This window comes from Vidua chalybeata, chromosome Z, assembly GCF_026979565.1.
Source record: "Vidua chalybeata isolate OUT-0048 chromosome Z, bVidCha1 merged haplotype, whole genome shotgun sequence".
Lineage (NCBI taxonomy): Eukaryota > Metazoa > Chordata > Aves > Passeriformes > Viduidae > Vidua > Vidua chalybeata.
Genome location: NC_071570.1, coordinates 8,612,913 through 8,627,631, shown reverse-complemented (window position 1 = coordinate 8,627,631; position 14,719 = coordinate 8,612,913). Strand labels below are relative to the sequence as shown.

General features: G+C 37.5%; 1 protein-coding gene across 3 annotated transcripts in view; it reads right to left on the bottom strand.

The window, feature by feature from the left end:
• The window catches only part of AUH (AU RNA binding methylglutaconyl-CoA hydratase), a 121,044-nt gene that overhangs the window by 84,889 nt on the left and 21,436 nt on the right, over window positions 1–14,719 (bottom strand). Inside the window, exon 1 of one of the 3 annotated variants that reach the window (XM_053968861.1) lies at window positions 293–513. The exons of the other annotated variants lie outside the window; for them this stretch is intronic. Coding sequence (XP_053824836.1) covers window positions 293–332 — 40 coding nt within the window. The 5' untranslated portion in view covers window positions 333–513. Of the gene's footprint in view, window positions 1–292; window positions 514–14,719 lie in introns of those variants that run through there. 3 annotated transcript variants of the gene reach the window in all.

Genomic DNA, 14,719 nt, shown 5'->3' with positions numbered 1-14,719 from the left:
TGTACTTCTCACAAAAAGAAGAGAGTTATATGTTAAAAACATTAGGGCAGATACTAAAACTAATTTAAACTTAGTGATAATTTTATTACCTTTTTAATTAACTTTTGCAGATGCATTAAATAGATCCTCTTCAACTGCACATCTGATACATGCAGACCATTAGTGCATGTTCAAATATAACCAGAATTATTATAATTTAATGGTCTTCAGTGAACCTTCTCTAACTGAGTTCAAGGAGCTGCCCACTGTAAACTTTGCCAATCAATTTTTCTGACATTTGGGTCTTACTGACCTGAACTTGCTGAGGCTGAGAGACTCACTGCTGATGGCATGGATTGTGATGGACAGTCAGTCTACCAAAGAGAATAAATAGTTAATGCTGTCCATTGCAATCAAGGAGAAAATAGTTCACATATCAGAACTCCACTGATGTTTTAGTTCTTTGACAATTAAGGCAATTACTGTAAAAATTCAGTTCAGCTTCAGTGTTATAGGTAAGGAGATTCTCCTCACAGGTAACAGTGTCAAGGCAGATGTTTCATGCATGTTCAGCTGCATAGTCTGGTCCAGGTGAGTTAGTGATAGCAGCTTACAACAAATAGTTTGGGCTACTGAGATAAATACATGTGACTTTTGGTCAAAATTCTGTTAGTCAGCCTCACTGAGAAAAAATTCACTGGATTACAGCATCTTTCGAAAATCCTTTAAGAAGCCTTAAACTTACATCCAAGATGAATGCTGGCTGTCAAGCTGGAGTACAATAGTTTTTTTTAAATAGAGTCATTTAAAAGGTTTCAATGCTCGTGCAGGCCTTGACCCGGTGAACACTAATCAATCATAACACGTATTTATACATAGCGCCACTTAGATGTTTTCAGATTATCGGTATCCACTTCAGTTCTCAGCCTTAATAATTATGATATCAACATAATTCAACCTATTAAATTCATAAGGGTGTTCAGGATAATACACACCGATCCCATTATGGACAGTAAAACAATACATTCAACAAAATAATAAGCATCACTGAACAAAAATACCTACAACTTCCTAAATGTTTACCACTACCCAGGGTCTGCCATAGCTGGGGAGCCCGTTTTCCTAGCAAGGACTTGGAAAGTCCCTCCTGGGAAAGGTCCCCAAGTCTACCCCAGAAAAGGGGGTCCAGTTTTAATAAGACCAAATTTACAATTCAAAATCACTTGATATCATTTTTAGGACAGAAACATCTGTGTTTGATGGTATACTTCCCTTGCCAGCCAGGGTCATGGTTTGGCCAGAGCCAAGACCTTGGCTGGGAGGTTTTCCCTAACATATCTTAAAAACAAACCTCTATTAATATCTACTGAAAAAGTTTCTTAACATAAATAACTTATGAATAATCAAAGGAATGCACACAAGTAACATTAAATATGTTATGGCTGGATCCCAGTGTGTGCCAGGCATTGAATTTAAAGCTTAGCAAAAATACACACTTAAGAAACAAGATGACGTTCAGATTTTGATTTCTATTTTGTCAGATGTTACTAAATTTTGCAAATGTGTCATCAGTATACTTAACAACATCCCTCTCTGGAATCTGCAGCTGACATGATCTCTATACCAATTCCAAAAAGGCACCCTTAAAAATATTTAGCTTATTTCTATGTGCGTAAATCTTAAAACTAGTTAGCAGAATTAAACACCAGAATCTTCAGAAGTCATTCCCATGCATAGTTAAATGCTGCAAGATAATTTCACATTTAATAAAGCAGATTTTCATTAGAGTTGTGTAGGTCATAATCAAATCTAGGTAGTTTTTGTTAATTCAAAGTTTAAACCAATATCAAAGAAGATTTAGCAAACATCAATAATATTTAACAACTCACAGACATGGTCCTTAAATTCCATAATGTTACAGGAATTTCAAACTTTAACTGAGCAAGCTGTTGGTTGTTGTTTCATTTTTCTAATGCTGGATACTTCCTGGCTATGAATTTTTAGGGTAATCACTTGCCTCACTGTGTCTGATTATCAGTTCCTTGGAAGACCTCACCAAAGGAGTCTTCCTCAATGAGTCCCAACTCAGTATCTAATTCCGGGTCTGCCCTGCACGTTGGGCACCCACACCACCACAGGTGAGCAGACCACAGCGGGCTGCAGTAGCCAAGAAGGAGCCACCCGCCACTCCCCACAGCTGCCTTGTCCATGCCCCACGCCCTGGTTCCAGCACAGGGCTGGCTGCTTGGGCCCCCTCAGGATGGTGGCTCTTGGCGCAGCCATGGTTGGTTCAGAGTTCTGTGTCAGGCTCCAGCTGTAGACAGTGGTTGCCAGGCGATGTGATTCATTGCCTGCTCGGGGGTGACTCTTGGCAGCACATGGCTCCACTCCAGGGTGACTCTTGGCATCATGTGGCTCCATTCCGCTTGTCCCCAGGGCTGCTTGCAGCCAGCAGGGTCCCCCAGCCGCTTGGGCACTGACAGCAGCACTGGCTGCCTCGGTGTCCTCTAGGCTTCTTGAGCCCCGACTGTGGACAGGGCAGAATGTGGTATTCCACAGTTCTGGGTGCCAGCAACCTCCCATCAGCACTTCAGGGCTTTTGGGCGTGCACAGCTCCACATCAGCACTTCCAGTGCTGGGCGCCGCTTGATTTCCAGGCTCCCCGCCTGCGCGCCAAGCTGTAAGTGGGCATGCCAAGCAGTGGCTGGGCTGCCCAATCAGCCGCAGGCAGGGGCATGCCGAGCTGATTGACAGTGAAGTGAGGTGTAAAACAAAGCTCCTATGGCTCCAGCAGCCATGACACAGGTGAGCTTGGGTGCTGTGTGTGCGCACTTGATGCCAATGGCAGTGGTTTGGGCAGCACAGCACGGTCAAACCCATGCACAATGCAGACACTGTCGATTGTGGCAGCAGCAGGGGAGGTCTGGCAGCACAGCAAGGTGGCACCACAGGGACAGGGAGCTTGGATAACAGTCGCTCGCCCCTCAGCTTCTCACCCTTCCTCTCTGCCCGCACACCTGAGATAGCATTCACTCCCCCCGCTGCTCCACTCTCCATCCCTGCTGGATGTTCCGGCGGCAGTGCCCTCAGCTGACGCTCTCACCTGTGTTAAGGTGTCCAGCACCAGCCAACAGGTCATTAAAAAGTTTTTGTTTTGTTCAGTCCATGGCTCTCCCATCATGACAGCAAGGCTTGTAGGGCCTGTTTGTACACATATTTTATCCCCCGTTCACATAAAAAGAGGGTCCATATCTGTACCACAGCATTTTCTTCAGTGGAAACTTGTGTCCCCATGTCCACAACAGCTTTTTCTATTTATACGGTCTGGACCTTTGCTACTGCTGGCAGCTCTCCACGGCTGCCCTTCTCCACTGGGGTTCCATCTCTGCTGCTATCCCCATGGCCTGGCTATTATGTCAGGGTCACCACTTGCCACAGCTGAGATGGACACATGACACGACACTCAAGGTTCATGCAACAACAGCCAACTTTCATTGAGTGCAGTTCCCTTTATATAGGTTTCAAATGCCCACACAGTTGCCCCTGATTGGCTGAATTTAGTTGCCACCCAGCTCACTGGCCAATAGTGATGCCTGTGTCCCCAATGGCCTAAACTGGCTCCCTAACGGCCTAGTCTGGTCGAGTTATATAATTAGTTGTATAATTAATAATTATTTATAATAATAACATAATATAACATAATATAATATAATAATATAACATAATATAATAATATAACAATAATGTGAGGCCTCTAGGCCAGCTGTTAGCCACCACAATGAAACAAATATATTTATTTAAAGATAGCGTCAAGTCTAACACAAGCTGAACTTTGTTAACACAGTAGTAAGTCATGAGTATTATTCTGTTTATATATACTTCCAATTTATATCCTTAAAATCCTTTTAAAAACACACAAAAGCATAATTTAAATTTGATCATACTAATGTTGCCATATAGATTAATGATTTTTACTTTGCTTTCAACTAACATTTTTCTGCGTATAAAGCTACATGCTTGACAAATCACAGTACAAAACAATGTCAGTCACTACTGAAATCTCTTGCCCATGTAAAACATTTTATGCTTTGCAGATAATATACGCATGCATACCAGTAATAATTCCATTGCACCTCCAGCACAGCCAGACCCAGATACTCAGACGATTAATCTGTAACCATTGGGGCTATTACTGACTGTAACCCTGATCATGAATGAGTTCAGGCTGCTCAATTAAGGACAGGCAGAATGCATCATAACTATTGACACTCTGGAACACATTCCATGAAGTAACAAAAAAAATATCACCTATTTGATAGAATAATAGACAAGTTTAGCCTGGAGATTTTATTTTTATCTTCTCATGTAAAATCTCTAGGAATGATCTGGTCCAAACTTCTATCAAATGCACAGCCCTAGATTAGGTTGTCTGGGGTCCTTCCAAGTCTTTAATAATGTTGGCAAGGGAGATTCCACCATTTCTCTGAGAAACCTAGTCATATGATTAATTCTTAATTAATCTTCTCACACTGATTTTCTTTTTATTTGGATGGTATTTCCCTAGAGCAACCTGTGCCCATTGCCTTTTCTGTCATTGTATAAACCCTTGAAAATGCAGTATTTTTCTCTGAATCTACCTGGCACAGGAAGACCAGTTATGTCTCCCCTCTCAGCAACCTCCAAGCCTCTAATCATGTTATGCTGGCCTATGAAGTGCTGAGCAGAATAAGCACATGCCTTGATCCACTAATGATTCTCTTCCTGATGCAGTCCATGACACTGTTTGCCTTCTTTACACTGTATTATACCACTAGCTCATATTAAATTTGCTGTCCCCTAGAACCCACAAGTGCTTTGCAGCAGAGCTATACCTCGGCCAGTGTGTTCTCATCCTGTTCTGCCACTTAAGTTTATTCCATTTGAGATGCAGTTCCTATTTATTTTTGTTAAAACTCATGCAATTCTTGTTGGTCCAATTTTTCAGCCTCTCAAGGTTTCTCAGAACAAATGGTGGCTCCTCCTTCCCAGACATCTCCCTCTCCTTCCATTTTGAAGTCATCTGCAAACTCAGGGATGGTTCAGTCCTATCATTAAAATATTTACAAATGTACTGAATTGCACTACCAGACCTAGCATCAATTTTCAAAGAACTCCACTTCAAGGACCACTAACATTTTGACTTTGAGCCACAAACATCCCAATGCCCTTTGATCTCTAGAGATGTGACACCTTTCAAAGTCCATATGTCTAAATTGTAACTTACCAACTTGTCTACAGGAATACTGGGGCGAACATGTCTAGTGCCTTTTTAAAGTCAAGGCACAGAGCATCTGTAACTCTTTTTTCATCCACAGAATAAGTGGTTTCAACAGAAAGCATCATGTTGGTAAAGCACAATTCACCCTTGGTAAATCTGAGTCGGGTTTTCCCAGCCATTTTCTTTTTTGTCCTTCACATTCTTGGAAAAAAACTTCCACAAATACTTGTTCCACAACTTCCCCCAAAAATGTAGTGAGACTGACAGCTCTGCATTTTCCCAGATTTTCACTTAATAGATGGGTATAATATTTGACTCTCCAGTCACGTAGGCCTTCAATGACCTTTCAAATAAGATAGATGGTGGACCAATTCAGATGCATCCCACCAAATCCTGTTCATGTGTGTGTCCAACTGCTACAGCTGGATCTTCATTTAGTCCTACTCTAACAGTGTTTTGCTGTTAACTTTGTTGTTGCTTCTTGGCATAGAAACTTGGGACCTGAACTTCACCATGCAGACCAAGGCAAAGAGAAAATTGAATACTTCTACTTTACTGTGTTGTCCATAATTAAGCTGTCAGACCCATGCAGCAGCAGACCTACATTTTCCTTGACCTTATGTTTGGTACTAACATACCTACAGGTTTTTTTTGTTACTCTTGACACCTGCCAGTTCAAACTCCAGCTGAGCTTCTTCCATCCTAAACATATTTCTGCATAACTGAGCATTTGGAAGTCTGTCCCATTTTTCAAGGGATAAACATATAGATATAAAAATCGAAAAATATAAAAAGGATATTAAAGAGATTAAAAGATAAGATTTTTTTCACAATAAAAATGAATATTCAAATCTAAATGTTTAAAAGATAAAGAATACACAAAATAAACTTAGAATGTACTGAGTATTCTATATCGTATTCCTAAATATCTTCAAGATTTTAGATTATTCAAACTGACTCTCCCAATACCTCTAAATCAGTTACTATCTCAGAACATTAAGAAATGAAACATAGTTGCAGAGAGAGATCTGAAAGTTAAGGACAAAAAGTGAAAAAACATTCCAAAATATCTTCTAAAAAAAGAACTGCTAGCAACTTGCTTCTGAGGATCAGCTTCTTTTAGAAGTACTACTGAAAAGGAAGATCTTACAAAGCAGTATGACTTACTCTACATTTTCTGTGCTCTGAGATTTTATATTTAGATTTGAAATCAAATGTGCATGTAACAGGTAAAATTTATATCGAAAGATCATTTCTGCAAAGAACAATCTGTAAAAGAATAATGTATTGTTGTTAAGACCTGGCTTTGCAAAACTTTTTGTTTGGTTGGTTTTGTTTTGTTTTCTAATTCCTTAAGGATGATAAAAAAATAAGATTCAAATTAAGTTTGCCCATGCTGCAGAGTACCTTGAAACTTTTTAATGAGGAAAGTATCTCACAACATTTATTCTAAGTTTCTTCAAACTCTCACATGTTCTCATACTTAATTTTTCCTTTATATTTATTTCTTAATTTGAAGTTAAACACACATGAACACCACTTCTATGTAGCAAACATAACTTGGGTGTCTAGATTTTAGTGCATTTCCATTGTGGTTTAAACCAAGTTGGCACCTAAGTATACCACACAACCACTCACTCACTCCACCTCCCTTGCCAGTGGGATGGGAATAAGGATCAGGAAAAGAGTTGAGACAAGGACAATTTAATAATAAGAGTAAAATAAGAATAATTGTCTTCATAGTGACAACAACAACAGCAACTGATATAACAAAAAAGAGAGAGAAAAATGAAGGCCAAGGAGAAAAGCCACATGATGTAAAATGGGCACCACTCGCCCCACCTGTCTTCCAACAGCAATCAGCAGTGCTCAGCCAACTGCTTCCAGTTTATAAACTGGGCATGATATTCCATGGTAGGAAATATCCGTTTGGCAAGTTTGGGTCCTGGCTGTGATCCCTCTCAGCTTCTTGTGCACCTGCAAAGCCTTTGGCTTAGGGTAAGCACTGCTTAGCAACAACCAAAATATCAGTGTGTTGTCAATATTATTCTCATACTGAATCCAAACAACAGCACTGCAACAGCTACTAGGAAGAAAAATAACTCTGTCCCATCCAAAACAAAAACCACGTCATGATTTCAACAAAGGTAGGAAACGAAAAACACAATGGTAAAGAAATCAGTAATATACCACAAAATATTAAGCAAGTGCTTAAAATCTCATATAAAATGGAATGGAGAACTTCAAAAGTTACATAAAAGTATGTGGAACTCAATTTTCCACATGGACAAAATTCTTAGAAAGTCAGGAACTAGCAAAGATCCAAAATTATTTGAAACTAATATAAGTAAGGACACATATGTTCATGGGCATTAGGAAGATATTTGAGTATGCAACACATAAGGAACCAAAAAAGTTAAACCAGAGCACTAACACAAGATTCAGCTTTAACAGTGAATTAATATACTATGATCAGGCTCTGAAGTGCCAAAGAGCTATAAACAAACAGTCACTGGCTAAAAACACAGCCCTTGGCCCTATGCCTATCTAACTGGGTTATGTCTCAGCCTTTGGTACTGTTACATAAACATACTAAGGAGATTATAACATATTTTTCATAATTGCCTGTTAAATATCACTTTATCAAAGAAATTAGTTCACAATATATGGTTAAAGCATCTTTCAAAGAGCCTTTCATAACTTAAGAGTAACCATCGCCTTTCAGTTGTAGCTATTTGCTTTAAGAGCAGCCATCAATCCTGTTGCACACCTGTACAGACACAAATCTTTGCAACCACCACTTGAATTGAGTACAAAGGAAAATGCATTTACATATAATGATAATAAAAAGCAAGTTGTATTCTAAATTTCAAAACAAAATGGGAAAGATGCTCACTGCAGTATTGTAGTGGACAGAAAAACAGTTTGGCATGAAAGCTGCCACATATATTTCCTACATAAGAAAGCAATTTAAATTAATAAAACCAATTTTTTTCATTATATTCCCGAAATTATCTAAATGCGGATATATGATTTTTAAGCCAAAGTGGATATTGATATTCTTCCATGTAAGATTGGCTATCATAATTTATTAGCATGACTTGATATCTACAGTTTTTGGACATATGCCCTCTGTGTTACAGAAACATTCCTGAGAACCATTTAACTGTGAAAAACAAACAAAATGTCTGCAATTCCTATATATTTAAGCCTGTGGCAAGATGCCAGTCTTAAACATTCCCTGTGGTAAAATGGCAGCATTATAGCTCCACTCTAAGCTATCTTAAATATCTTGCAATAATTTACACGCAGATCAGCATATTTAAAGCACTATCTGCTATGTCAATTCTCTTAAATAGGATATTTCAAAAGTACAGCTTCAGGGATTGATGGGGAGAGGTTGCCTATTTTTTTTTTCCTTTAAGCTTTTGAATTTTGAGACTTTCTGAAAGGCCCAGGTGATATTTCACACAGGTTTCCACCTAAAATCCAGGAGTCCTGAACATAAACACCTAATTTCATATTTAAAGGATTGACAATCTTCTTCCAACACCTATGCAAATTCAGACCAGCCATAGATTAAAGTCAGCTGGCTCTTTTTCCATCCTGTGCATCCAGCTCTAAATTTAGACACATACAGCAATATTCCTCCTGCTAACCTCTTCAGCTGCATAAAAAAAAAAAAAAAAGACAGTTTACACCTCACATGTATTTCCTGAACTCATCTTCACTTGCAGAAGCAGGGAAAAAAAAGAATCATTATAAAGACATAAACCTCATCTCTTAAAAATAAAGTCAACTTTTTCCCAAACACTAACCAGCTTTCTCTGTGAATCTTCCATCATCCAGTCACTCTCCAGTCCCTATTCTCTTACAGCTCTTATTACAACAGGACTTCCCCCACGAAACATGAAATAGACCAGTTGGTTTTGGCTGGGGTACAGTTAGTTTTTTTTCTTTTCAGCAGGAACAGGGCTGTGTTTTGGATTTGTGCTGAGCACAGAGTTGATAATATAGAGATGTTCTTGTTATTGCTGAGCAGGGCTTACACAGAGCAAAGGCATTTTCTGCTATTCGTCATGCCGCGCTGGTGAAGAGACTGAGGGTGGATCGGAAATTGGGATGAGACATAGACAGGACAGGTGACTACAACTGACCAAGGGGATATTCCAGACCATATGACATCAGGATATATAGTGTGGTGAAAGAAAGAGGAAAGGAAGAACATTTGGAGTGATGACATTTTTCTTTCCAAGTCACTGTCACACTTGATGTGGCTCTGCTCTCCTGCCGAAGGCTGAACGCCTGCCAGTCCATCGGAAGTGGTGAATGAATGCCTTGTTTTAGTTTTCTTGTGTTTCTTTTGATTTCCCACTTAAATTGTCTTTATTTCAGTCCATAGGTTTTCTACCTTTTACTTTTCCAATTCACTCTTTAATTCCACTGGTGAGAGCATGAGCAAGCAGTTGGTTGTGCTTAGCTCCCAGCTGGGGTTAAACCACAACACCAGTACTGGTGGAAAAGTACAATGATAGGACAGTTACATGTTTCCAAATAGTAAATTAAGACATTATTTTTGATTCTGTACTATGTCTCAGTATCAGGACTACCAGAAATCCAGCACAGAGGCTGCATAATTTTTGACTCTCAGATGGATACAGAATCAATGGAGAAGATCCAGAAAGAGAAAATGGTGGTAGAAGTAGTGAACATCAACTCTTAAGTTGCTAGGACCCCCAACCATGGGCCTTTAAAACAACCAAATAATTACAAACTTGTGTGCTTCAAGCTTAGAGTAGTATCTTATAAAATATCCCAGCTACAGGACAAGATCATGAGTTTACAACTCACATAATGGTAAAGATAAATATCAGCATTTAATAAAAAACAATGCATATTGCAATCATGCAACACAGAGATTTTTCTTAAAAAAAAAAAAAAGTAAAGCTTTTTCCTACAACACTTGTATTTCTATATTATTTCCACAACAGGCATTACAGAAGTACTGACTACTTCTTTAGTCATTGTGGTAGTCTGAAAACTCAACTTCAACTTCCCCAAACAACTTTTCATTTTCAAATTCAGCCTTCACTAGGTTAACTTCTACATTAAACATAACTGAAATCTTATACAGAATAGCAAAGTTCAAGATAGACAACCACAACAGCTGTATTTTTACTCTACTCTTTACCTCCAAACTAATGGTTCAAATACTACTTGTGATTTCTATTAATATTACATCTTCCAAAACAAAATCCTCTGAAGCGATCAGCACCAAAATTGTTTTTTTAAACAAAAAATTTGAACTAATTTACTTAATAGAACAATCCTATATGAGTATTCTAACACCATTACCACTGAAAAAAATAGCATTAATGTAGTACCACATATCATTTGTATAAATTGCAACAGCTTTGCAGTAAAGTCTGCTAACATCTAATCCCTATAATAACAACCGACACACAGTTTTCTATCTTCTGATTCACAAGAAAACATTCCCAAAACTTGCTAATGGTGAGACTCTTCATCTTTCCTCTCAAACCTTAAATGAATATTCAGACCAAATATTCTTAGTAAATACTACTAAGCTTTTCAACTCAAAAAAAAACTATGAACGCATCCAAAATTCTCAGCAACCTGTTTGCTCCACTTTGATTTCTAGTAAATTCAGTAATCAACAAAAAGACATTTCATAGCACTATCACAGATGACTGATTCAAATATTTTGCATATACTGTACATCTGAGCAAGGCAGATATGGGGTTTTAACATTAAAAGGAATCGATACTGATGGGTTTATCTTTTTTTATAAGCAGTAAGTTCAAAAATAGTTTACTAACAGCACACCCAGTTTTATGAGCTGTAAACAGAAAAGGAGGAAGTGTGCTATGTGGAAGAGAAAGAATTTCTTCTAAAGAAGTCCTGAAGTCAGTATTCTAGCATAAATGCTATTTAAGAAAGAAGGATCTTTTCCTGATAAAACCATGGTTTGAACTGCTAGATGCAGACAAAGACATGAATGAAATTATTTCTCTTCTTTTTCACTATTTTTCATTCCTTCTCTTGATTTCGCAGGCATCACTCTGTATCTCTGTTTTTTTTTTTTTTCCAATGATCTGTATTAGTCATGATGGCATATTAGCTGTAAACTTCCCACAGGTTCAATGACACTGAATTGTGTGCTGCTATGCAGCAAGTGATAGTTTCAGTGGAACATTTAAAGAAGCTGGTAAATAATACATACAGTATATGAAAACACAGATACCTTCTAAAGAATATCTGCAACAATAATCACATTCTGTCATCCCCAAACTGTTGTCCCCAAATTACAAAATAACCATTCTCTGCACACACCAGACTGCAAACAAACTTGAAGAAAGACTTGAAGTAATGGCCTTAGAAAGACGGCACGAGGTGAAAACTGAGTTTGAATAGAAACCTTTTCAAGCCACACTAGGTAAGAACATGGATTTTTGTGGGAAAACTCAAATGGGAGAAGATATAGAGCTCAGCTTTGGCCATGCTAGGTCTATTCAGAAAACTTAATCTTGGACTTTAAAAAAAAAAACCCAAAAACATTAAAATTGCTGGAATTTCTGCAGAAACATCTCTGGCTCAAATTAATACTGGGGCAGCACTTAAGGATAAAGTCTTCCCATTCTACACAGTAAAATGCATTCTTCTGCATGAAACTAAGGACAAGTAAGTATTTGAGCCATGAAAAGGAACATCTCTTAATTATCCTTTGTTCACACAAAACTCAGACATAAAAACAGCAGCTGCAATTCTATTTGTCAGTACACCAAGTTAAGAAGTTCACAAGCAGTACTTCCCCTTACTCCCAGTGTCCCCAAAGGCTTCAAACTGACTTAGAAAAATAAATCAAACAGCTTGCAAATAGCAAAATTTCCCATCCACTGAACATATTTTCAGCATCAATATTACAAACTGAATTATATTTTCTAAGGACTTGTTATTTTAAAATACTTCAGAGATATTTGATCTCTTCTATTTATGAAAGACCATCGAGTAGACTTGTCAGCAAATAACTTTAGAGAAAGAAAGGAAAAGGAGATTCAACATGGGAGTATTACTTGCTATCTGAAGGGATTTAAGAAATTATACAGATGGGTGATATTTGCACCCAGAGCTCAACCACGTAAAAACTATGTCCATCCATATGCATTCAGTAAGTTCCAGCTGGTGACAAGAAACCCACAAAAAAATCTTAAAATGAAAAAAAAATATTATTTTAGATCTAATTTTCTTATATCCAACAAAACCCTGATGCTTCACTATTAATATGAACTACATACATTAGATTGGAAGATGCTGAGGGAAATTGTAGACAACTAATTATCTACCTGCTGACTGACAACAGAGAATAGAAATTTTCAGTTCCTTGAAGTTGCAAAATAAAGCTCAAAATTCTAACTAGGAAATTAGATAAAAGAATGTTAAAGCAGACACACAGGACACTAAACTAGTAGCTGAAACCCAGTGGATAAACAGATAATGAGGAACAGAAGTGGTTTTTGTGGCAAAGTTATGTAACAAGAAACAACTGCGCATGACCTAAGAGAAGTTCAAGGCAAAGTCATTGCAACATTTGGGGCATCCAGTGAATATAACTACCAGAGACTCCTATGGACGAGCTTCTAGGATCATAAAAGGACTTCCAGTAGGAGGCAGATGCATGCAAATTAGTTCTAGGAAAAGTGATGTTTATGTATTACCTAGGAAGTATGCTGTAATGAATATGTATGATCACGATGGAATAAATACCCTGTTGTAAAGTTTCATGACACACATTCAATTAGAGGAAAAATCCTCCAAATCTGTCCAGACCTGCAATAAAGAATGCCTACTTTCTAATACCTCAAATTGTGTTAGAAGTTCATTCTTAGCCAACTTCAGTATCAATGCAGCTTTTTATCATTAAATACATCTGGGGAAACTGCATTTTGTTACAACAGGCAGGCTCTGACTAGAAGTCACAGCATTTCTTTTATTGTCTTATAAATTTGGTGCAAGACAACAAAAGAGTCACCCGATCTATATAAAGAGAAGCACCCATGTATTCCTATTAATTAACCACACATGGAATCAGTGCTTAACTAGGAAAAAAAGTAAGAATTTTACAAGGAGAAAATCAAAACAGAAACTTCAGAATTTCTTCATTTTCATACTACCTGTACTACTTTTAAAAATAAATTTTTAATATTTTAACAAATTTTAAATGTTCAAAACAAATGTCCACAGATTACATGTTTAAAAATCTACATACAAAATTCAAACCATTTTCACTATATACAGGTCTCTACATTTTCTTGCATCACTCCATGAACATATTAAAACAGTGATGCTACACATGCATATATATAAGCAATTCCATACTCCATTTATGTAAATTCAGTTGTTTTTTTCTCCTTCAGCTTTCAAGAGCTGCACATTTAATTTAGATGCTAAAAAAAAAAATCTTTTACTGCAGTAAATATCCAACAAAGGTACTCTTAAAGTAAACAAGTGTCAGCTGCAGGCCAAGACAAGAGAGTAAAAAACTTTAATTATTGAAAGTTTTTCTTCATATTTGTGGCGATTAACACACATATACATAACTTCATTGTGTCCAATTCTATGCCATTTATAAAAGTAGATGTGAAACTGACTGTTGCAAACTGTCATTAAGATTAAAATATTATAGATTCAGATATGTCTAAGTACCTCTGCTACATGCCACTTTTATTCACTCTTTTCAAAAGCAAATGGGAAAGAATTCTTTACCATGTAATAACTATTTTTGCCATGTGTTGCGCACATGTATTCTATTTCCAGCGCACTACCACCAAGCACATGAGATCAGATTATTTTTGCCAGCAAGTTTTCTGTGCCAAGGATATAAACAGCTAAGCAGGCTCAGTTCCCTCACTAGTAAAGAAATCAGGTGCCACAGGCACTTAGTACTCCAGAAAAAAGGTGTTACTTAACTCATACAATGCACTGTGACAATCTGCCTCAGAAAACTGTGAAGAAAACTAGCATTCTTTCTTCACAAATCAACATGAAAAATACCTGCAGATGTGTAATGAGCATTTCAAATGGAAGTGACTACTCGATTTGATGTAATATTTATGGAAGAGATCTGGACCTTACACACTGCAGTGGAAAGTCAAATATTCAGAGGTACATAACAGAAACAAAGAGGAATTAAGTTCCTCATGTAAGAACAAATGCATTTACCACGGCCTCACCAAATTTATCTTATTAATTTAGTATGATCAGGACTAATCAATAATCGGTAACTTCCTGTTAAAATGATCTTCACATGATTTTAGTCCCTTTAAAACCACAAAGTTTTAAACCATTTTATATGGATCATCAATGAGTGAGTTTAAGATCTGAAAAAAAATTGATCCACGAGCATGCCACCTTTTTAACTAAGATTTGAACAGCGAAAATTACATTAACTAATGTAGCTAGCCT